The 23,941-nt window shown below is 36.3% G+C and overlaps 1 protein-coding gene across 5 annotated transcripts in view; it reads left to right on the top strand.

Moving 5' to 3' along the window:
• SANBR (SANT and BTB domain regulator of CSR) overlaps positions 1-23,941 on the top strand; it is a 59,697-nt gene that overhangs the window by 24,328 nt on the left and 11,428 nt on the right. For all 5 annotated transcript variants that reach the window (XR_011255666.1, XM_069583223.1, XM_069583220.1 and 2 more), the window contains 8 exons: positions 2,216-2,302; positions 3,706-3,816; positions 6,528-6,651; positions 8,905-9,057; positions 15,211-15,356; positions 16,207-16,303; positions 17,281-17,313; positions 18,772-18,871. Coding sequence is in view for 4 of the 5 variants with exons in the window: in XM_069583223.1 (XP_069439324.1) it covers positions 2,216-2,302; positions 3,706-3,816; positions 6,528-6,651; positions 8,905-9,057; positions 15,211-15,356; positions 16,207-16,303; positions 17,281-17,313; positions 18,772-18,871 (851 nt within the window). In the remaining variant the exon portion in view is untranslated. The remainder of the gene's footprint in view (positions 1-2,215; positions 2,303-3,705; positions 3,817-6,527; positions 6,652-8,904; positions 9,058-15,210; positions 15,357-16,206; positions 16,304-17,280; positions 17,314-18,771; positions 18,872-23,941) is intronic.

Below are 23,941 nucleotides of genomic sequence, written 5' to 3'. Positions count from 1 at the left end.
AGGAGTGGCATGATCTGGTTTGTTTTTAAGAAATCGATCTATTCTGTCTGGAGAAAAGACTATAAGGATATAAGAAGCAAGACCTATTTGAAGTTTAGTGCAGTGGTCTAGTGAGAGATGGAAAGCTTAGGACTAGAGTAGAGGCAGGGGCTCTGGAAGGAAGTAGGTGGATTCAGAGTATGTTATTACAAAAATTTGACAAATTTTCAAATGTGATGATATGGGAAAAGAGAATATTTTAGGATAATTACTAGGTTTTAAGGTTGAGTAACTAAGTGAACGATAGTGTCATTAATAGAGCAGTGACTGGGGTGAGGGGAATCAGAAGATGTGTTTGGATCTCGTTAGGTTTATTTAATATATTTAATATACTTCTTGGACATTCAGGTAGGATGGCAGGTAGATGTAAGTCTGAAGTTTAGGTCAGAGTTCGGGGCTTAAAATAAAAATATGAGTAGATGAGGTTTAAAGCCACAGAACTGAATGAGATTTCTTAACCAGACTGTATGTTCTCTATTGAATTGCAGTGGCACCTTTACTATAAATCAGGAGACTATATATGTGAGGTCTCTTTCTGAATTCCCCATTCTGTTCTGTTGATTTCTTTGTCTATACTTTTATCAGTAGGACATTGTCTTAATTAGAGTAGCTTTCTAATATTTTGTTGGTATCTAGTAATCTAAAATTCTGGAGAAGGAAATGGCAACCCGCTCCAGTATTCTTGCCTGGAGAATCCCATGGATAGAGATGCCTGTCAGGCTACAGTCCATGGGGTTGCAAGAGTTGGACACGACTTAGCGACTAAACCACCACCACTACCACCACCAATCTAAAATTCTCCAGCTTTGCCATTCTCCAAGATTGCTATCTTAGTCATTTTATGTCCTTTGCGTTTCCATATGAATTTTATAATTAGCCTGCCCATTTTCTTTCTTTTTCTCTCATATACGTACACACACACACCCCCACACACACACCTGCAAATTTGAGGGTTAGTATTGGACCTGTAGATTTGAGAAGAGACATCTTAATAATATTGAGTCTTTCTGTTCATGAACATGGTATAACTTTATTTTAGCAGTGTTTTATAGTTTTTGGTATAGAGACATTTTTTCCTTTTTTTAAGTTAAATCTTTTCCTAGGCATTTGAATTTTTTGGTGCTATTATAAATGCTATTTTTGTTTATTTCCTGATTGTTAACAAGAGCATAGTGATAAAGACTGCCCAACATTTGGAAGATTCAACAAAGGAGAGTTAAGGAGCCTGAGAAGGAAGAGTCAGGGTCAAAGGGAAGGCAAAAGGAAAGAGGGTTTCAAAAAGGAGGAAGCAATTAAGTGTTCAAATATGTGGAATGCTGCTACCATGTAGAGTAAGATGAGGACAGAAATGTGGTTGGTTGGATTTAAACAACTTTTTTCCACATGTTTGCTCTGAATGATTACAGAAAAACTAAGTTCATGTCTAACATTATTGTGTTATGTGCGTGCTAAGTCACTTTAGTCATGTCTGACGTTTTGCAACACCACTGATTGTAGCCCACCAGGCTCCTCTGTCCATAGCATTCTCTAGGCAAGAATACTGGAGTGGGTTGCCATACCCTCCTCCAGAGGATCTTCCCAACCCAGGGATCAAGCCTGCATCTCTTACATCTCTTGCATTGGCAGGTGATTCTTTACCAGTAGCATCACTTGGGAGGTCCAGATCATTATATTAGGCATAATAGTAAAGTATTAACATTTATTGAATGTTTAATACTATGTCTGACACTCTTTAAAAATACTATCTCATTTAACCCTCTTAAAATCTTATGCATGTGAAATTAGTAGCCCCATTTTCTAGATGGAGAAAATAAGTTTCAGAGATTTTAAGTTGCCAAAGGTCATGTATGAAATGATTGGTAGTCCCAGGATTGTTAAACTTCCCAAATCCTCAATCTGGAATTTTCCTTAACAAAGAACTGAAAGAGAGGTAGATATCCATGTGTCTCATTTTTCTTGTGAAAATTGATTCTTGATCAAGCAATTCTCATTAGTAGGTTTACTTACTTAGAGCAGCAAAAAATGTATTATAAATTCCCAAGGAAGGACTCTCTAAGGACTTACTAGTCTTATTTTCTACGTGTGCAAATAGGTCAGCGTTTATTTTCATCACTATCAAGTAATTTTGGTAAAGTGGATAGAGAAAATTAATTTGTTGGTCATTTGTTGTTACTAGTAAACTTTTTTGTAAGAAGATTGAGAGACTGTTTGATCCTGAGTACTTGAATCCAGATTCTCGGAATAATGCAGCAACATTATACAGGTATATTTTTCTTTAGTATGGTATATATTGCAGCTAAATTCTTTAATTTTAATACATTTGAAATTTTCTTCTTGAATGTTTTTTATATCATCTTTCTTTGTTGTTTTTTAATTTTTATACAATTTTAAAGGTTACTTTCCATTTACAGTTATTATAAAACATTGGCTATATTTCTTATGTTGTATAATACATCCTTGAGCTTATCTTATACCCAGTAGTTTGTATTTCCCACTCCCCTCCTCCTATTTTGCCCTTCCCTACACTTTCCCCACTGATGACCGCTAGTTTGTACTCTATATTAGTCCGCTTCTTTTTTATTATATTCACTAGTTTGTTGTATTTTTTAGATTCCACATATAAGTAATATCAGACAGCACTTGTCCTTCTTTGTCTGACTTATTTCACTTAGTGTAATGCCCTCCATATTCGTTCGTGTGTGTGTGTGTGTGCGTGTGTGTGTGTGGTCACCACATCTTCTTTATCCATTCCTCTGTGAATGGACACTTGGGTTGTTACATGTCTTGGCTGTTGTAAATAATACATCTGGTAACATTGGGGTGCATGTATTGTTTCAAATCAGGTTTCTTGGTCAAGTAGTATTCGTGTGTGTGTGTGTGTGTGTGTGTGTGTGTTCTTGTGTTCTTGGTCAAGTAGTATTCGTGTGTGTGTGTGTGTTCTTGGTCAAGTAGTATTCGTGTGTGTGTGTGTGTGTTCGTGTGTTCTTGGTCAAGTAGTATTCGTGTGTGTGTGTGTGTGTATATGTGTTCTTGGTCAAGTAGTATTCGTGTGTGTGTGTGTGTGTATATGTGTTCTTGGTCAAGTAGTATTCGTGTGTGTGTGTGTGTGTATATGTGTTCTTGGTCAAGTAGTATTCGTGTGTGTGTGTGTGTGCGTGTGTGTGTGTGGTCACCACATCTTCTTTATCCATTCCTCTGTGAATGGACACGTGGGTTGTTACATGTCTTGTCTGTTGTAAATAATGCATCTGGTAACATTGGGGTGCATGTATCGTTCAAATCAGGTTTCTTTAATGTGTACCCAGGAGTGAAATTGCTGGATCATATGATGGTTCTGTTTTTCGTTTTTTTGCGAGCCCTTATGCTGTGTTTTACAGTGGCTGCACCCATTCACATTCTCGCTGACAATGTACAGGTGTTCCCTTTCTCTATATCCTCACCAGCATTTGTTATCTGTGTTCTTTTTGATGGTGTCCATTCTGACAGGTGTGAGGTGATATCTCATTGTGGTCTTCATTTGCATTTCCTTGAGGATTAGATGTTGAACATCTTTTCATGTCTGTGTTGGCCATCTATATTTCCTCTGTGGAAAAATGTCTGTTCATTTCCTCTAGCCATTTTTTAATCAAGGTTTTTTTTTTTAATTGTATCTTTGTGTTATTATAGGTGCTGTTTGTGTAAGAAACTTCTAACAAAAGAAACAGAAAGAAGAATTCCTTGCATTCCTGGAAAAATCAATGTGGATCAGCATGGAAATATTATATACATTCATATAAGGTGTAGTAAAAATAAAATACAGCTTCTTAAATGTGAATTAATGGTGTATTTATAAAGCAAAACTACTTCTAAAAGGAATGGGACAACATTTTTTCTTCATGTGATCCAACTTTGATTTAGAAAGATGGTACTTTCAAAACAAAGTTGTTGTAAAAGTATATTTTATCTTGAAAGATGTTCTGATCAGTGCCATTAAAATGATTTTTCACTGATAGATTTTAAGTGTTATATTGAATTTGACAAGAGAACCAGATTTATTTTCAGATGAATTTTAGAGTGAGGCAAATTGTCTTTAAAAATCGGATTTTCTGTATTCAGTCTTTATACTTCTTCAGTATTATATTAATGCATAGTTCTTTTCCATTCCCCTTAAGTGCAAAACTAGTTCTCATCCTGAGTTGGGGAGTAGGTGGAAAGGGTTATAAATAGGAATAATGTCTCAGGAAAACAAAAACTTTAAAATACATTATGTGTGTTCTCTGACAGTGTCCTACTGCTAGTGATTTATTCAGAGAGGTAATGTTGATTTATGAAAGCACTTAATAAGGACATTGATTGGTATATATCAATAAAAAATAAGCACTCGAACTAAAATATGTCTGTGTATTTGTATAAAACACAAAACATATTTTGTATTTGTATAAAACATCTGTATTTAGCACATCTAATTGATTCTGAATGTTCAGTCTTTGAGAATGTAAAAGAATATGTAGTGTGTGTTAGTTGCTCAGTCGTTTCCAACTTTTTGCAACCCCATGGACTGTAGCCCACCAGGCTCCTCTGTGCATGGAATTCTCCAGACAAGAATACTGAAGTGGGTAGCCAAGAAAAAGAAAAAAACAGGTCATAAAACAAAACTCAAGGGTCTTCCCTGATGGCTCAGTGGTAAAGAATCTGCCTGCCATGCAGGAGACACAGATTCGATACCTGGTCTGGGAAGATCCCACCTGCCGTGGAGCAACTAAGCTTGTGAGCCACAACTTCTGAGCCCACAGGCCACAACTACTGAAGCCCAGAGTCTGTGCTCTGCAAGAAGAGGGCCCACTACAGTGAGAAGCCCATGCACCACGGCTGGAGAGTAACCCCCCTGCTCACCACAACTAGAGAAAAAGCCTATGCAGCAAGGAAGACCAGCACAGCCAAATAAATAAATAAACTCTATTTTTTTTAAACCAGAAACATGTTCATTAAATAGAAACTGTGGTGTTACCTTTGAATGAGAGTATTATGGATGATTTTCATTTGCTTTTTGCTTTTCTTCCTATATTAAAAATGTGCAGTACTTTTATTATAGAAAAAACTACAAATGTTAATTTCATATTGTAAACATTAAGACGGAAATCCAGAGAAAAACATGACATTTGACTCTAGTATTAATCGCACAGTCAACATTAAAATGTTTCATTTTTCTCTTCATATAATAAAGGGAATATAAGCACTTGGGATTTTATACTTTTTTATCTTGAGACTTGACTCACCTTTTGAAAATTACTTCCATTTTAACAACAATAACAATATTACTGTATGAAAAGAGATACTAAATTTGATATCTGTTTCGTTGTTTTATTCAAAGTATTTTTTCCTGCAAGTTAGCTGTTGATGACATTTTTAAAAATGTCTTAAAATAACTTAAAACAGATGTAATTTGTAATAACATGATGGCATTTTGTTGTGTCTTGAACTAAAGACAAAAATAACAAAAATTCAAAAAGATTAGGGACTTAGAGAAGCATAGGAACTTGTTAGATGTAACCATAGCAAGTGGAGTTTTAAGTCTTGTTTGTTTATTTAAATTTATATCATTGAAAAAAATGCATATTACTGAGACCTGATTGTATATTACTTTATTATTCCATTACTAGAAAATAATTTTGAAAATAATGTATAGAACTAATACATTAATGGAGTGTTTAAAATTGCCAATAATTTATGATATGTACAATTAAATATGTTCCATTTAGTGACATATGCTTAAGTCCCAACTGTTAGCCTGCTTAAACTGTGTTTATTTTTTAAAAGAAACTCCGTACCTCTTTTTTCTTTGGGCTGTGCTGGGTCTTTGCTGCCTTGCACAGGCTTTTTCTGGTTGTGGAGAGCAGGGATACTCTTTGCTGTGCTGTGCACAGGCTTTTTCTGTCGGCTTCTCACTGCAGTGTCTTCTCGTTGCAGAGCACAGGCTCTAGGCACACGGGCTTCAGTAATTGTAGCACGTGGGCTCAGTAGTAGCAGTTGAGTGGGTTCTTAGACAGGCAGGCTTCAGTTATTATGGCACACAGGCTTAGTAGCTGCAGCTCGCAGGCCTTAGTCCACGGGCTCAGTAATTATGGTGCATGGGCTTAGTTGCTCTGTGGCATGTGGGATGTTTCTGGACACTAGATCAAACCGTGTTACCTGTATTGGCAGACAGATTCTTAACCACTGGACCACTGGGGAAGTCCTTAAATTATATTAAATTTATAACCCTTTATCTTGAGTAGTAAAATAATTTGGCATTCAGTCTGTGACACTTTTTTCTTTTGTCCAGAGAAAAAAAACAGAATAAAATTCCCAAATGAAATTTTATCTAGCATTCAGTGTAGTCCCTTCCATAGCCATCATTTGAGGCGTGTTCTTGAAAATAAGCCACAAATTTTAAAATATTTGTTTAAAACAAATTGTTTATATTGCTTACTTGTGAAATAATATAACAACTGAGGCTCTTTATTCCCTAGAGATAAGACTTGGGATGTTCATGAATATTTGAATAGTCTTTTTGAAGAATTAAAATCTTGGAGAGATGTATATTGGCGCTTGTGGGGAACAGTCAACTGGCTAACTTGTTCAAGATGTTATCAGGTGAGGTTTTTTTTAATATCCTGTTGTGTAACCACTGAGAGCAGGCTCTTTTGACATATGCTATTTAATTAATTAGGATGTGTTTGTACAATATCTGACATCTTTTTAATAAAGTAGTGGCAGAAACAATGGTGCTATTAAACATTGCTTGCATCTGACCTCATTTCTGTTACTGTGATTCTTCCTCTTTTTTATTTCCATTGCTGAAACAATCAATGATTTGATGAATTTTTATAAAGCCAACAGGGTTTTAAGTGATCAAATTCATTTTTTTCAATGGAAAAAAGATACAGAATTCTTGTTGCCTTTCATTTATTTCCAGCCAAACTGTTTCTCTGCTAGCCCATAAATTTCTTTAGAAATTCAGAAACGCCTTTGCAGATAGAATGCTACTGAGATGTGCCCTTCTTGTTATTAATAAAATAATTGTGTTACCAAAAATGTTTTGTCCACTTCTTCTAAATGAAGGCTTAAAAGCAGAAGAAAACTTACAATTTGAAGGTATTTATAATAAATCCTTTTATAAAATAATTAGATCTTTATTGATCTGTTTACTGTCTCTGTAATTTTGACTTTTCCAGAATGTCATATAAATAGAATCATACAGTATTTAGCTTTTTGGTTCTAGTTTATTTTATGTAGCAAAATGGATTTGAAATTTATTCACGTTGTTGTATCTGCCCATTTGTTCCTTTTTAGCCTTAGGTAGTAGCTCGTCATAGTGAAGTCGCTCAGTCGTGTCCGACTCTTTGCGACCCCATAGACTGTAGCTTACCAGGCTCTGCTGTCTATGGAATTTTCCAGGCAATAGTACTGGAGTGGATTGCCGTTTCCTTCTCCAGGGGATCTTCCCAACCCAGGGCTTGAACCCGGGTTTCCCGCATTGTAGACAGACGCTTTACCGTCTGAGCCACCCGGGAAGTCCAGTAGCTCATCATAGGAATATACTATAGTATGTTTATCCACTTACCAAAGAAGGACTGCAGGTGCTTCTAGTTTGGGGCCATCATGAAGAAAGCATCTATAAACATTCCTATACAGGCTTTCGTGTGAATATGTTTCTCTTGAATATATACCTAGAAATAGGATTGCTGGGTTGTATGGTAAATGTAAATTAACATTTATACCATGCCTAACAGTTTTCTAAAGTCCCAGAACCACTTTTTATCCTTTCCAGCTATGTATAGGAGTTCCAGTTGCCCTATATCTTTTCTAACACTTGATATTGTCAGGTTGGTTTGGGTGGTTTTTTTTTCCTACTTAATAGGTATATAGTTGTCCTCCTCACAATGGACTGTCACTTATAATCAAAGATAAAAGGCTCCTAAAACCTGGTTTGTTTAGCATGTCAGAATGCAGAAAATTTGAAGGATTTTTTTCCCCTTCTTCAAAGCAAATTGAATATTGATTTATAATATTTAATATTTATTATGGGGAGTTTATAAACTCATAAAATAGTTTGTATGCAAAATACTTTGTATGAGTATACATCTTATAGCTTTTACCTGACTCAAAAAATTTTAATTGAAAGCTATTATTTGAAAATCATAATTGGAACTAACTGCTAAGAATTCTGAATTACAGACTACCTTCTGTGTTCAGGATCAGTGCTTAAAATTCTTCATTTTATTTTCTTCATTTTACCAACTTACAAACGTATCTGGACATAACTATTAATCTTATAATTAAACGTCAGTAAATTTTTCCCTAGCGATTCAGTTACTCCATAGTTGTCACAGACAGAGTGATGTTAAGTATTTACCTTAAAAAATATATCCAAGAATAAGGGAGGCAAAATTTTATTTAATTTTTTCCATTGGAAAACCTTCTGTGATTGGCCAATTATAAAATTAGATGTACATCAAGATCAATTTAACTCCTCTGAAATTCAAATAGCGTTTTTGATTTTGCTTTTTAATAGCTTTGTTGAGGTATTATTACATGCCATAAAATTCATTCAAGTGTACAATTTACTGATCTTTAATAAATTTGGAATTGTGCAACCATCACCACCATCCAACTTTAGTACATTTCCATCACCCCAAAAGATCTCTTGCATCCATTTGCAGCCACTCCCCAGCTTAGTCTCACTTTTAATCCCAGGCATCCACAAATCTGCATTCTAGCTCTAGAAATGTGCCTTTTCTGTATATTTTATGTGATGGAACATACAGTATCTGGTCTTGAGTATTTTTGAGATGTATAATTTCACTGTGGGAATAATACTTGATTTTATGTATTTCTTTTATTCAGACTTTTCTGTGCATAGAGTTTTCACACTGTCAGTATCACTCAGAGACAGTGATTTATCCTACTGCAGGAAGTTCGCTGAGTTCTGTTGGCACTGGAATTTATCCCTGCTGTAACCAAAAAGTTCTTCGATTTGACCCCACTCAGCTTACAAAGGTAGATTTTGAAGGTTGACCTTTTGTAATTACAGCACTTATTAATACTTTGTATTTAAATATTTTCATCTTTTATTGTTTTTAAAATGTAAATATACATTCATGTAGAAAAGATTTAACTACATAGGGAAATATAGTAAAAAGTAGAAATCTCATTTCATACCACTCCCTCATTCTACTTTTCTTCTTAAAGATAACCACTGTTCACAACTTCCCTTGAGACCTTGTTTTATACATTTTAGGCACAAACTAAATGTTGTTTTTCACACTGGAAATAAAATCAGACTGTTCATCTTATTCTGTAATTTGCCTTTTTCACTTAACAGTGTACCTAGGTTATCATTCTGTATAACATTAACTGCTGTGTAGACTGTGTAGGGGTTAGGCTAGAGATAATAATTTGTAAGTCTGCTTGTAAATGAGTGATCATTGAATCCAACAGGTATAGGTGAGCATAAAATGGGGATGGGGGAGGGTGATACTGGCTTACACTATCATTTTCATAAACCTCAGTCATCCCCCTATGCAGTACTATTCTTTGGACTTTACTTCCATCACCAGTCACATACACACCTGGGTGTTGTTTTTGCTTTGGCTCCATCCCTTCATTCTTTCTGGAGTTATTTTTCCACTTTTCTCCAGTAGCATAATGGGCACCTGCCAATCTGGGGGGTACATCTTTCAGTGTCATAGCTTTTTGCCTTGTACTGTTCATGGGGTTCTCGAGGCAAGAATACTGAGGTGATTGGCCATTCCCTTCTCCAGTGGACCACGTTTTGTCAGAACTCTCCATGATGACCCATCTGTCTTGGGTGGCCCTACAGGGCATGTCTCATAGTTTCATTGAGTTAAACAAGGCTGTGGTCCATGTGATCAGTTTGATTAGTTTTCTGTGGTTGTGGTTTACATTCTGTCTGCCATCTGACAGATAAAGATAAGAGGCTTGTGGAAGCTTTCTGATGGGAGAGACTGACTGTAGGAAACTAAGAGAAGCAGAAGATATTAAGAAGATGTGATAAGAATACACAGAAGAACTATACAAAAAAGATCTTCATGACCCAGATAACCACGGTGGTGGTGTGATCACTCACCTAGAGCCAGACGTCCTGGAATGCGAAGTCAAGTGGGCCTTAGGAAGCTTCACTATGAACAAAGCTAGTGGAGGTAATGGAATTCCAGCTGAGCTATTTCAAATCCTAAAGGATGATGCTTTGAAAGTGCTGCACTCAATGTGCCAGCAAATTTGGAAAACTCAGCAGTGGCCACAGGACTAGAAAAGGTCAGTTTTCATGCCAATCCCAAAGAAAGGCAATGCCAAAGAATGTTCAAACTACCACACAATTGCACTCATCTCACACACTAGCAAAGTACTGCTCAAAATTTTCCAAGCCAGGCTTCAATAGTACATGAACCGTGAACTCCCAGATGTTCAAGCTGGATTTAGAAAAGGCAGAGGAACCAGAGATCAAATTGCCAACATCCGTTGGATCATGGAAAAAGCAAGAGAGTGCCAGAAAAACATCTACTTCTACTTTATTGATTATGCTAAAGCCTTTGACTATGTGGATCACAACAAACTGTGGAAAATTCTGAAAGAGATGGGAATACCAGACCATCTGACCTGCCTCCTGAGAAATCTTTATGCAGGTCAAGAACAACAGTTAGAAGCAGACTTGGAACAATAGACTAGTTCCAAATTGGGAAAGGAGTACATCAAGGCTGGATATGGTCACCCTGCTTATTTAATTTGTATGAAGAGTACATCATGTGAAATGCCAGGCTGAATGAAGCACAGGCTGGAATCAAGATTGCTGGGAGAAATATCAATAACCTCAGATATGCAGATGACACCACCCTTATGGCATAAAGTGAAGAAGAGCTAAAGAGCCTGTTGATGAAAGTGAAAAAGGGGAGTGAAAAAGCTGGCTTAAAGCTCAACATTCAGAAAACTAAGATCATGGCATCCAGTCCCATCACTTCATGGGAAATAGATGGATAAACAATGGAAACAGTGACAGACTTTATTTTTGGGGGCTCCAAAATCACTGCCAATGGTGACTGCAGCCATGAAATTAAAAGACCCGTGCTCCTTGGAAGGAAAGCTATGACCAACCTACATAGCATATTAAAAAGCAAAGACATTACTTTGCCAAGAAAGGTCTGTCTAGTCAAGGGTATGGTTTTTCCAGTACATGTATGGATGTGAGATTTGGACTATAAAGAAAGCTGAGTGCCAAAGAATTGATGCTTTTGAATTGTGTTGAAGAAGACTCTTTGAGAGTCCCTTGGACTACAAGGAAATCCAGCCAGTCAATTCTGAAGGAAATCAGTCCTGACTGAATGTTCACTCACAGGACTGATGCTGAAGTTCAACCTCCAGTACTTTGGCCACTTGATGCAAAGAACTGACTCGTTGGAAAAGACCCTGATGCTGGGAAAGATTCAAGGCAGGAGAAGAAGGGGATGACAGAGGATAAGATGGTTGGAGGGCTTCACCAACTCGATGTACATGAGTTGAGCAAGCTCCGGGAGTTGGTGATGGACAGGGATGCCTGGCACGCTACAGACCATGGGGTCACAAAGAGTCGGACATGACTGAGTGACTGAACTGAACTGAACAGCCATCTCCCATGAGTTATGTTTAAGGAAAAGAAAACTGTGGCTTTTACCATTTTCTAAGACAATCCCCCTAAATAAAGGACTATGTACACAATTATTAAAATAAGTACTGGCAATCTTTGCCCTAGATTAAAGGTTCTCAGAGAGAAATGGCAAAGGGAGGAAGGAGCTGGTGAATAATTTCCTCAGGAAGCTATAATATGACTCACTCCAGTGAAGACCCAAGGCCTGGATTATTAGCAATTTAATTAAACATTTTGATAGTTTTCTTGGTTAGAATAAAGATTGCTTTTATAAAGGTTATATTTCTGGCCAGCAATTTAAGGTCCAAGATTACAGAGTGACTAGTTTTGCTTTTTTTTTTTTTTTTTTGCCTTTACTGTATTCATAAACATGCTGGATCAGACTGTTTTTTTCCTTTCTACATATTTTGATTCTTATTTCACACATATATCTCCATGGTCTGGCGTATTGGGCTCTGTCTGACTGAAAATTTTGACTTAGCAATTCTGTAATTTTAAGAACCATCAGAAAATTTTTCTATTAATTTGATCACAAAAATGTATTAAATTATGAACTTCCTCAGAAGACTTTTATACTATCATTATAGATTTATTTACTATTTATTATAATTCTAATGTACAGAAAGACTTTATTAAACCACCAGTGTGATTTCCTATACATGTCAGTGCCCCGAAAAGATTATTTAGTAATTATTCTTCCCATCATTTAGAACACTGGTTCTCAAACTTTTGTTCTCAAGATCTCTAAAAAAATCTTAAAAGCTGAGATTCCTAGAGAGCTTTTGTTTCTGTGGGTTATATCTATCACTATTTATCACTGGAAATTAAAACAGAAAAAGTTTATTTTAATTCATTAAAAAAGAATAATAAGCTCACTACATGTTAGCTTATATTTATGAAAAATAACTATTTTCCAAAGCAAAAAAATAAGTGAAGATAACACTGTTTGACATTTTTTGTAACTCTCTTCAATGTCTGAATTAAGAGAAAACAGCTAGATTCTCAGATCTGTTTCCACATTGAATTTGTGGGTAGTCTTTCTTAAAGGTTAGTTGCGATGGGAATCAAAATCAAGGAACTTTTCCTATTTTGCTATCTCAAAATCCACTGATGTGGGACTTTGCTGGACATCTGGTGGTTAAGAATCCACCTTTCAGTGCAAGCAACAGAAGTTTGAAACCTGGTCCAGGAACTAAGATCCCTTGTGCCACATGTCATCTGAGCCTGTGTGTCTCAGCTAGAGAACTCTCACACTGTAGAGCTTGTGCTCCACAACTGGAGAAACCCCCTTATGGCATCTAGAGAAATTCCACACACTGCAATGAAAACCCAGCACAGCCAAGATAAATAAATAAATGTTCCCCAGTCTGACCTATGATCCATGTGATCTCAATAAACATCCTAACAGGTTTTTTTTTATCAGGAATGTTGCTAAGCTGATTCTAAAATTTTTATGGAAATACAAAAGGCCAAGAATAGGTAAGAGACTCTCAAAGAATGCAAAGGTAGAAGTACTGGGTTGGCCAAAATGACTTATCAGGTTTTTCCATAAGAGCTTAGGGATCTGAAAGAACTTTTTGGCCAACCCAATACTTTTCTCTGCTTAATATCAAAATTTATTGTAAGTCTTGGTGATTATGACAAGGTGACATTGATGAAGATTAAACAGATGGACCAATACAAGAGAATGAAATACACTTGGACTTTGGACAACACTGAACTACGTGGGTCCACTTATACCTGGATTTTTAAAAATAAATACGTACTGTACTATATATATAATATGCAGTTGGTTGAATCCATGGATTTTTGTATATATGGGGCTTCTAGAACCGGTTCCCCAGAAATACTGAGGAGTTCTGTACTCGAAGCTACCTGGATACTTCACTGTGACAGAGGTGACATTACAGAGCAGTGGGCACAGGACAGACTTCCCAGGAAGAGGTACTGGGACATTGGGACATCAAAACCGGAAAAAAATGGTCCAAACTAGTTCCCCAAAGGTCTGTATGTGGAACTTGCCTGGTAGTCCAGTGGTTGAGAATCCAGCTGCCAAAGCCGGTGACACAGGTTCAATCCCTGGTTGATCCCTGGTCTGGGAATATGCCACATGCCACTGGGCAGCTAAGCCCACGTGCCACAACTACTGAACCTGTGCCTTAGAGTCCATGTTCTGCCACTAGAGAAGCCACCTTAATGAGAAGCCCACGCACCGCAGCTAGAGAGTAGCTCCTGCTTGCTGCGGCCAGAGAAAGCCCACTCGCAGCCATGAAGACCCAATACCGCCTTAAATAAGTAAATATTTTTTAAAAGCCTATATATGAGGCAAAGCTGATAAAGCTATTAAAAGATAATACCATAAAGGAAGAAATTTTAAATTCCTTAGCTACATTAAATGACAAACTGAGGAGACAGGCTCACTGGTGGGACCAGATATTAGCAACATGTAGCCGTAAAAGGCTCATATTAAGATTTTTTTTAACTTGTACAAATTAATAGAAAAAGACAATAGGAACTTCACACAAGGAGGTTCCTCATTGTCCACTAAACATGGAAAGGATCTCAACCTCATTTTTAATTGGGGAAATGCAGGTTAAAACCACAGTCGAATACTGCTACATGCTCACCAGAATAACTACAATTACTAAGTGTTACCAAGAGCGTAGAGTAATGAGCACTTTGATACACTGCTGTTAGTCATTTAATTTGGTACACATGAGCATTTGTGTATCAGGAAACATGTTAAAGAATGTTCATAATACTGCTACTAAGGATAGTTCTGAACTGGAAACAAGCCACCCACCAACTATGGAATAGATAAGCAAATGATAAGTATTCATATAGAGAAATACTGTGCATATATTAGTTACATGCAGTAACATGGTTGAATCACAAAAACATAGCATTAAAACAAATGAGGCAAAACTAAACTGTAGTGTTTAGATACGTATCCTTAAGTGGTAAAAGGATAAAAGGAAGGAAGGAAGTACCAAAAAACTTGAGGTAGAGGATATCCTTTGAAAAATAGGAGGTGATTTTGGTTGGTAGCTCAGAGGTTAAAGCGTCTGCCTCTAATGTGGGAGACCTGGGTTCGATCCCTGGGTCGGGAAGATCCCCTGGGGAAGGAAATGGCAACCCACTCCAGTGTTCTTGCCTGGAGAACCCCATGGACGGAGGAGCCTATTGGACTACAGTCCACGGGGTCACAAAGAGTCGGACACAACTGAGCCACTTAACTTTCACTTTCACTAACTTTGGTTGGGAATGGCCCTGTGGAAATCCTGGAGTATTGGCAGTATTCTGTTTTTTAGTGTGGATTGTGTTAAATGGATATTAAGGTATACATTTATGTTTCATGCTTTTTTCTATATGAGTAATATTTTTTCTTAAGAAAAAGTTGTAAACTCATTCATGGGATGGTGTAACAGAGCCAAAAGGAACAGAAACCATCATCTTTAAAGGAATGTTTCTGTAATGAACCAGCCTCTCAGATTTAGTCTTTTACATAACAGGGTTGTAAAGTAAAGGACCATATGGTTACTCTTCGTGATCAAGGTGAAGGTGAAGATTTGCTGTCCTGTCCAACTGCCAAAATACTGGATGATCTGCACAAACACAAAGATGTCATCCTTGTGCCTTTTGCTAAAGATACAATTAGGTGAGGTGAGGGAAACCCTGTACTGTAGCTTTGTTCAATCAGTGGTTCCCATCCTAGAATCTTCTACCCTCAGTGCTTCCCCCAATCAGTAATGGTAGTCCTTAAGTAGTTTATGTTATTTCAGAAAGCCTAACTGAAATTGTGTTAGCTTACAATAAGAGCAAGCATGTGTTTGTTTGATAAGGGGGGGAAAAAAAAACAAAATATTGGAAGTCCAAGGGGAAGAGAAACTGATAATAGGAGTTCCTGGTGACTGAAAGGGTGAGGCCCACAATCCAGTTTTTGAGGGTTTTAAAAAATGTTCCTAAGTTACTCAAGACCATCTTAGCTTGACTGATTGAACTAGAAAAAAACTGATGGTTGCAATAAGTTATCTTTGCCTAGGTTTGAATTTCTTGGATTCACTAATTAATGCAATCACTTACATCATTCTGCAGTTGCAATAGGCTATCAGGTTGAGGGTAGAAGGACCCTCTAACAAAAGCTATTCTCAAAGTAGTATCCACCATTGTAGCCTACTTTAACACCAGGCAGGTATGATGCTTGGGTGTAAGTAGTGCTCCCCCCATATGGGGTGACTTCTGCTGAGGGAATCATGAGATGCATTAAGAAATGTAAATGTTGAATGGCACACCTTATACTTGAGAACTGTATTTCTGAAGAACGGTTTATAGAACATTTGCAGTTAAAGCAGTATTGTTTGCATTTAAATTCTTAAAAAATTGGGGCATTCCCTGATGGTCCAGTGGTTAAGACTGTGTTTTCATTACTGGGACCTGGGTACGATGCAGAAAAAGAAAGAGCTTAAGAAATTGGACACTTTTTCCTAAAATGCCTTTTTCTTTTCAAGTGATTCTGGTGGTCCCTGTGATGAAAAGGGTCTAGACTGTGATGTTTTACTGGAGCCAAATACACCTTGGGGCCCCAAGAGTGGGGAGCTTAATGCTGTAAGTAGCTTGTTTCATTTATTCTTTATTTATAAAAACAACTGATGATATTTAATCTTTGACAGAACTATGATCAGTTTAAATTAATACTGCAATTTTCATTAATAGACATTTACTGACTATCATAACAAAGTGTTATGCTGAATTAACAGGACTATACTGCTGATATTTTCTTGCCCTCAGAGAACTAATAATCAAATTTTGGGGGAAAATATAGTCTTCAGGGTTTATTATGGACAAATAGTGATTTTCAGAATAAAGATCATATGAATGGGATATTTTATCCCCTCTTAGCCTATAAACTTTTTTGGTTTACAATCAAATACAATTTTTAAAAATTCTCTTTTTTTAAATTATATTCAGTAATGCATTTAGTTTTTCCAGGGTTTCAAAACTGAGATGTTTTTAAGGTGATTGGAAAGCTTTGATGTGTTTGATTCCTGTGACTAACAGCCAGGGAGTCTCTCTTTGCCTGTGAATGTCCTGTCTTTGTGTTAGTTGAAGTAGCATTTACCTAAGAAAGTGAAATATTCCATGTAAAATGTGCTATAAGCTTCAGATCACTATTAGTGTTTAATTATTGACATTTATTTATAAATTGTATATAAAATAGCAAATTAAATTTCTTGAATATCCATATATATATGGTTCCTTAATTTGTTATAAAATATAAACATTAAAAAGTGAAATAATTCACAAAATAACATTATATTATCTCTGTATGTGATTTATTTGTCCTTTAGAAATTACACTAGGAAATGTTGATTATTTTCTTTTTTTTATAGACATGCACATCTTTTTCTAGGCAGGGAATATAAAAAATTGTATTATATCATTTTTAGATGAGATATTTCACCCTAGAAGGGAGCCATACTTGTAACTTTCTCTAACTCTTCTTTGATATCCACATGAAAATAAGGAGCTGCAATCTTAAGTAGATGCATATGTATTAATTTCTTATTTGGCTTTTTTTATAGTTCTTATCACTGAAAAATTGGACTCTGCAGCTGGTAAGTGAGAAGTGAGCAACTATATTTCACTTTCATAAATCTTTTTCCCTACATCAAAGTTTAGTTTAATAGAATCTTATAAGTATCTTATTTTATAGTGAAGCGAGTAAAGTAAAAGTCGCTCAGTCGTGTCTGACTCTTTGTGACCCCATGGACTATACAGTCCATGGAATTTTCTAGGCCAGAATACTGGAGTGGATAGCCTTTCCCTTCTCCAGGGGATCTTCCCAACCCATGGATCAAATCCAGGTCTCCCGCATTACAGGCAGGTTGTTTACCAACTGAGCTATTATAGAAAACCCTTATTTTATAGGTGTTAGTTAAATGTATAGCATCCTTTTCAGCATCTATAATTTCACATTTACTAAAAATATTATTGGCTTCTCTCATAGCTCAGTTGGTAAAGAATACACCTGCAATGCAGGAGACCCCAGTTTGATTCCTGGGTTGGGAAGATATGCTGGAGAAGGGATAGGCTACCCATTCCGGTATTCTTGGGCTTCCCTTGTGGCTTAGCTGGTAAAGAATCCGCCTGCAGTGCGGGAGACCTGGGTTTGATCCCTGGGTTGGGAAGATCCCCTGGAGAAGGGAAAGGCTACCCGCTCCAGTATTCTGGCCTGGATAATTCCATGGACTGTAAAACACGTATACTCCATTATCTGGCTGCATAACCCTTAAGTTTTCTTAAAGGGCTTCTTAAACAAGTCACTTGGAAGTCACATTTAGAATATTGAACAAAACAACAAATCAGTTAAGTTCCATTTATTTGGTTGATTGATTGACTTACTGTTTTTTCTTACCTGTTTGCCGTTACTATGCCATCTGCCACCAGTATTCATAAGAATGGAATAGAAATTTGTATCAGTGATAACAGACAGGAGGGTGGTTGGATGCATGAAACTGATGTGGGTATGTTTAATCCAGGACCACATTCACCCAGAGAATGTGCACATGTACTTATTTGTTGTTTAGTTGCTAAGTCATGTCTGACTCTTTTTCAACCTCATGGACTGTAGCCCACCAGGCTCCTCTGTCCATGGGATTTCCCAGGCAAGAATACTGGGGTGGGTTGCCATTTCTTTCCCATTGCTTGTTTATGAGACTACATTAATATTGACAATTACTGTATTTTAACTTAATTTTAGTTATCAAGGAAAATATTTTCAGTTGAGAAATAGGGTTGGAGTTCAGCAAATACTAAGTACCTATAATGTGCCCATCACTCTGCTAGAACCTATGAAAATAGTAAATTTTCTAAATATTTAATATAAAGTTATCCTGTCTTAAATGTAGAAATTCTTAGATCTATTTCCCAAATGTTGTGCTAGACAGTGGTCATTTTATCAGTTTTTGTTTGGCTTATTCATCCAGAATAAGTAGATAAATGTGTTTGGAAGAATTCATTGGTGATGTGATAAGATAAAATTTTAATATGGTATGTTTTGTCTTTTATTTTAGAAACAACAGTCATTATTTTCAGAAGAAGAAGAATATACCACTGGGTCTGAGGTCACTGAAGATGAAGTTGGAGATGAAGAAGAAGTATCCAAGAAACAAAGTATGGATTTCTAAGTTGAAACTCATCTCAGTTTTATGAGGAGGCTATATCCTGAAGGATTTAATGCAAGGGATGAGTTCTTCATCAAGATTCTCTAACCCTGACACTAACACAGAACACTCATAAAGTTATTTTTAAAAAGTGTGGTATACTAAGAAATAATCCTCCGAGTTTTCATTTCAGGTATAACTTAATGGGTTTCTCAAAATATGTGACTACATCAGTATACCTGAGATGATTTGAAATGACACTCAAATGAAGCATTAAATAATAGTCATCAAAGTATGATTTTTTTTAACAATTAAAAAACATTATTTTATACAACTGTAAATTGAACTTGTATCAAAAATTTTTAACTCATTAAAGTTAAAATGAGAGAACTAGCAGAGAAAAGTTAGGGTTAGGGTTAGGCATTTGACAACTCAGGTATTTATAGGCATTTTAAAAAAAGAATGTTGAAAAAAAGATTGCAAATTAGATACAAAACTGATTAATGTTCTATAGGGCAGTAAATCCATAATCTTTGGGGTTATCTTTCCTGTTAGAAATAATTTGCATTTCTGTTAGACATAAAAATTTGCATGGTAACATGAAACTTCACAGCACCTAGGCTTTCATCAATAGACATTTTTCTCTTTATATATTACTATATTTCACTTGCTTGTATGTACTTTGTTAAAGATTTTTTATTAGTGCTCATGAGGGATATTTGCCTGTAGTTTTTTTATGATGTCATCTCCAAATTTTGTTATCAGGTTAATACTGACCTCATAAAATGAGTTGGAAAATGTTCACTACCCTTTTCTGAAAGAATCTGTGTAGTATTTGTATTCTTTGGCCCTAAAATGTACGATAAAATTTAGCAGTGAAGTCATTTGGGCCTGGAGTCTTCTTTATAGGAAGGTTTTTAACTATGAATTCAGTGTCTTTTATTAATACAGTGCTATTCAAGTTTTCTATTTCTTCTTAAATCTGTTTCGACAACTTCTTTCGAGGAATATGTCCATTTTATCCAAATTGTCATTGTCAGATTTATTAGCATGAGGTTGCTCATAGTATTTTCTTATCCTTTTCTATCTGAAGGATCTCTGGTGGTGTTCTTCTTTCATTCCTGGTATTGTTAATTTGTGTTTTATATTCCTTTTTTCTTGATCAGTTTAGCTACGGGTTTATTAGTTTTATTGATCTTTGCCAGGAACCAGCTTTTGATTTCGTAGACTTTCCCTGTAGTTTGTCTATTTTATATTTCATTGATTTTCAGTCTTATATTTACTGTTCCCTTCCTTGAACTTAATTTGGACTTAATTTCCCCTTTTTTCTAGCTTCTTAATGTGGAAACTTAAATCTAGTATAAGCATTTAAAACTATAAGACTCACTCTAAACACTGCTTTTTAAGTATTTCTCATAGATTTTGGTATATCTTGTTTTCATTTATATTTAGTACAAAATATTTTCTAATTTCGCTCATGATTTTGTCTTTGACCCATGTATTGCTCATTAATGTGTTTAATTTCCAAATATTTTCAGATTTTCTGAATACTTTTCAGTTGTAGATTTCTCATATAATTCCATTGTGATTGAAAAATGTACTCTCTGTGCTTTCATCTTCTAAGTTTTATTGATACATGTTCCAGATGTGCATGAAAACAATGTGAATTCTGCTCTTTTTGGTGGAGTAGTCTGTAAATGTAGAGTGAAGTCGGTTTGATTTTCTAGTGCTCATTTTCTGACTTCTTGTTCTATCAATTAGTAAGAGATTAGTATTGAAATCTCAAGCTATCATGTTAATTTATGTATTTTTCCTTTCAAGTCTGTCAGCTTTTGCGTTATGTGTGGGTTAGAGCTTTGTAACTGGGCACATATACAATTATAGTGTATTGACTCTTTCATCATGATATAGTTTCCCAGGTGGCGCAGTGGTAAAGAATCTGCCTGCCAGTGCAGGAGACTCAAGAGACATGGGTTCAATCCCTGGTTTGGGACGATCCCCTGGAGTAGGAAATGGCAACTGACTCCAGTATTCTTGACTGGAAACTTCCATAGAGAGAGGAGCCTGATGAACTACAGTCCATGGGGTCTCAAAGAGTCAAGACATGACTGAGCAGCAGGCATGGCATGGCATAGTATGTGTTTGAGCTTTGTAACTAGGCATATATACATTTATAGTGTACTGACTATTTTATCATGATGGAGCCCTCTTTATTTATAGTAGAACTGCTTATCTTAAAGTCTGTTTTGTTTGATTTTAACATAATCACTCTAGATTTGTTTTGTTTACCATTTTAATGACATATCTTTCTCCTATCCTTTTATTTTCAACAATATTTTAATTTGAAGTATGCATGTTATAGATAGCATATTATTGGAAATGGCTTTCTTGTCCAGTTTGACAATCTCTGCATTTTGACTGGACCATTTATTGTATTTATATTTAATATGTTTATTGATATGGTTGTGTTAGGTTTGCCATTTTGCTATTCATTTGCTAATTGGCTCAAATGTTTTATTTCTGTGTTTCTCCTTTCCTGCTTTTTTTGTACTAAGAAAATAATTTTAGTATATTATTTAAATTATTAGCTTTTTAGTTATATTTCTTTGCATTTGATTGTTCTAAAGATTTCAACATGCCTTTTTAATCTGTCACAGTCTACTTAAAGGTAATATGAATTACTCCAGGTAAAATATTAACATAAGAACCTTTAGAGAAGGGAACAAAGAAAAATATATACCTTTAGTCCTTTATATTCACCAACGAGTTTATCATTTGTGTCTATATCTTTGTTACCATCTGATGTTATTTTCTTTCATTCATTCATTCATTCATGAGTGAAAGTCTCTCAGTGTGTCCGACTCTTTGCGACCCCATGGATTCTTAACCAACTGAGCGTGAAGGACTTCTTATTTCCTGTAGCGCAAGTATACTGCAAGTGTACTGGTGAATTCTCTTGCCTTTATTCACCTGAAAATGTCTTTATTTTGCTTTTGTTTTTGAAGTACAGTTTTCTCAATTTATAATTCTTGATTAACAGCTTTTTTCTTTTAGCACTTCTTTTTAAATTTGGAAGATAATTGCTTTATAATGTCGTATTGGTTTCTGTCATACAGCAGCACTAATCAGCCATAACTGTATAACTATATATCTATATATTGCCTTCTTTCAGCACTTAAATATTTCAGTCTTCTGCCCTCCATTGTTTCTGAGAAGTTAGTCCTTGTGATAAAAATTTCCCCTGTTATGTATATAATGTATACTTTTAATCTTGCTGCTTTCGAGATTTACCTTTTTATTTTTGACTTTTAGAAGCTTGACTACAGTATGCCTAGATGTGATTTTCTTTGTGTTTATTTTATTTGGGGCTTGTTGAACTTTTTGAATCTATAAATTGTTATCTTACAGTCATTATTTCTTTCAAGTATTTTTTGTGCCCCTTTGTCACATTTGTTTTCTGGGTCTCCAATGGCCTTTTGATACTGTTTCTGAGGCTCTGGGTCTTTTCTTCAGTCATGTCTCCCCCCGACTGGATAATTTCTAATCCTTGACTTCACATTCATGATTCATTTTTCTGCCATTTCAGATTTTCTTTTGAGCCTATCTGGTACATTTTTTAACTTTTTCAGTTCAGTTTTTCCTTTCAGCTCTAGAATTTACCCCCTGGTTCTTCTTTTATATTTTCTGTTTATGTGTTGAGATTCTCTCTACCATTTTTCCTTTGAACATGTTTGTAACAGTTGCTTTGGAATTATTGTCTCCCAGATCCAACATGCTGGCCTTCTCAATCAGTTTCTATCAACTGTTTCTTCTGAGTGGATCATACTTATTTTCATTATCTCATGACTTTTGGGTGAAAACTAAATTCTGTAGATTATCTTTGTGCAACTCTGAAACCTTTTATTCTCCTAAGAATTGTTGGGATTTTTGTTCTCATAAGCAGTTAACCTGCCTAAGCCATGCTGCAAAATCCGTCTCCCTGCTGGTGTCTCTGCACAGGTTTTTTTGCCTGCTAACTGCTGCTGCTTTTGGCTGCCGTCACCTCAAAGGCCACACCAGCCTGTGTAGTTTAGTGAGCCTCTTCTGGTACTATGTCTTGGTTTCTCATAAAGTTCATGCGGAAGAAAGAAATCTGCTGTGGGTTGCTTCATGGTCACCAAAACTGTTGACTGAAAATATATATTCACATTCTGAAAGTAGAGAGCTATTTTATCTGGTGGGAATGTTTAGGACACTGAGCCCAAGACACAGCATCTCAGTAGCTCTGAGAAAACTGCTCCATGGAGGCAGGAGGATGTTAGGCTATATACAAGTTTGCAACAAATAGAGCAGGCAGTCTGAACATCAAGATCAGGTATCAGTGAAGGAACTGAGCATTCTGTGTATGAGAAGATGCAAGCCTCTGGGCTCACTGAATTCATTTCTTTCATGTGCACCTCAGCTATCTGGGGTCAATCCTGTTCCTTGTTCACCTTGCTTCTTGCATTCCCCCAGCTCCTCAGCAGTCACCATGGAGGGTGGCAGCATCTGCAGGATGACAGTTTGGGGAGTTTAGTGGTCAGCCAAGGAAAGAATTTACTGGGGGCTTACCTGCTTGGTGGTTTCCTTGCTTTGGAGTTCCCCCTAGATTCCTACTTGTTTTTCCAGTCCCAGGTCTGACCTGTGATAATTCAAGCCAGCAAGACTCTCAGAAGCTCAAGCTAAAAACAGTTTGGGGAAGTCATTCAAAGGCACAGGAAATGTGCCTCCTCTCACAGAGAGCAGTTCTGTCTTCCAGTGATCAACACCCCACCCTGGTTTCTGCTTGCCTTTTTAGATGAGCTTCCTAGGGTCTCCTGTGTACTTGCATAGTTTAACATTCAGCTCAGAATTTGGGCATAGTTTATGTTCACATTTTAGGCCTCAGATCTCTTTCTTGTTTTCAAAATTTTCCCCTTTGAATTCCTAGCACCTCTGTTGCTTTGAACTCTATCATTTTCTCCCTGCAACTCAAGGTTATAATTTTTCTCCCTGAGCTGAGGAGGGAGAAAGTGCCGTCAGATAAGGAAGCTTTTTTCACATGTAAACAGTGAACTTTCTC

Source organism: Ovis canadensis, chromosome 3, assembly GCF_042477335.2.
Source record: "Ovis canadensis isolate MfBH-ARS-UI-01 breed Bighorn chromosome 3, ARS-UI_OviCan_v2, whole genome shotgun sequence".
Taxonomy (NCBI): Eukaryota; Metazoa; Chordata; class Mammalia; order Artiodactyla; family Bovidae; genus Ovis; species Ovis canadensis.
Note: the sequence above shows the minus strand (reverse complement) of the source record. Positions and strands in the feature narration are given on the sequence as shown.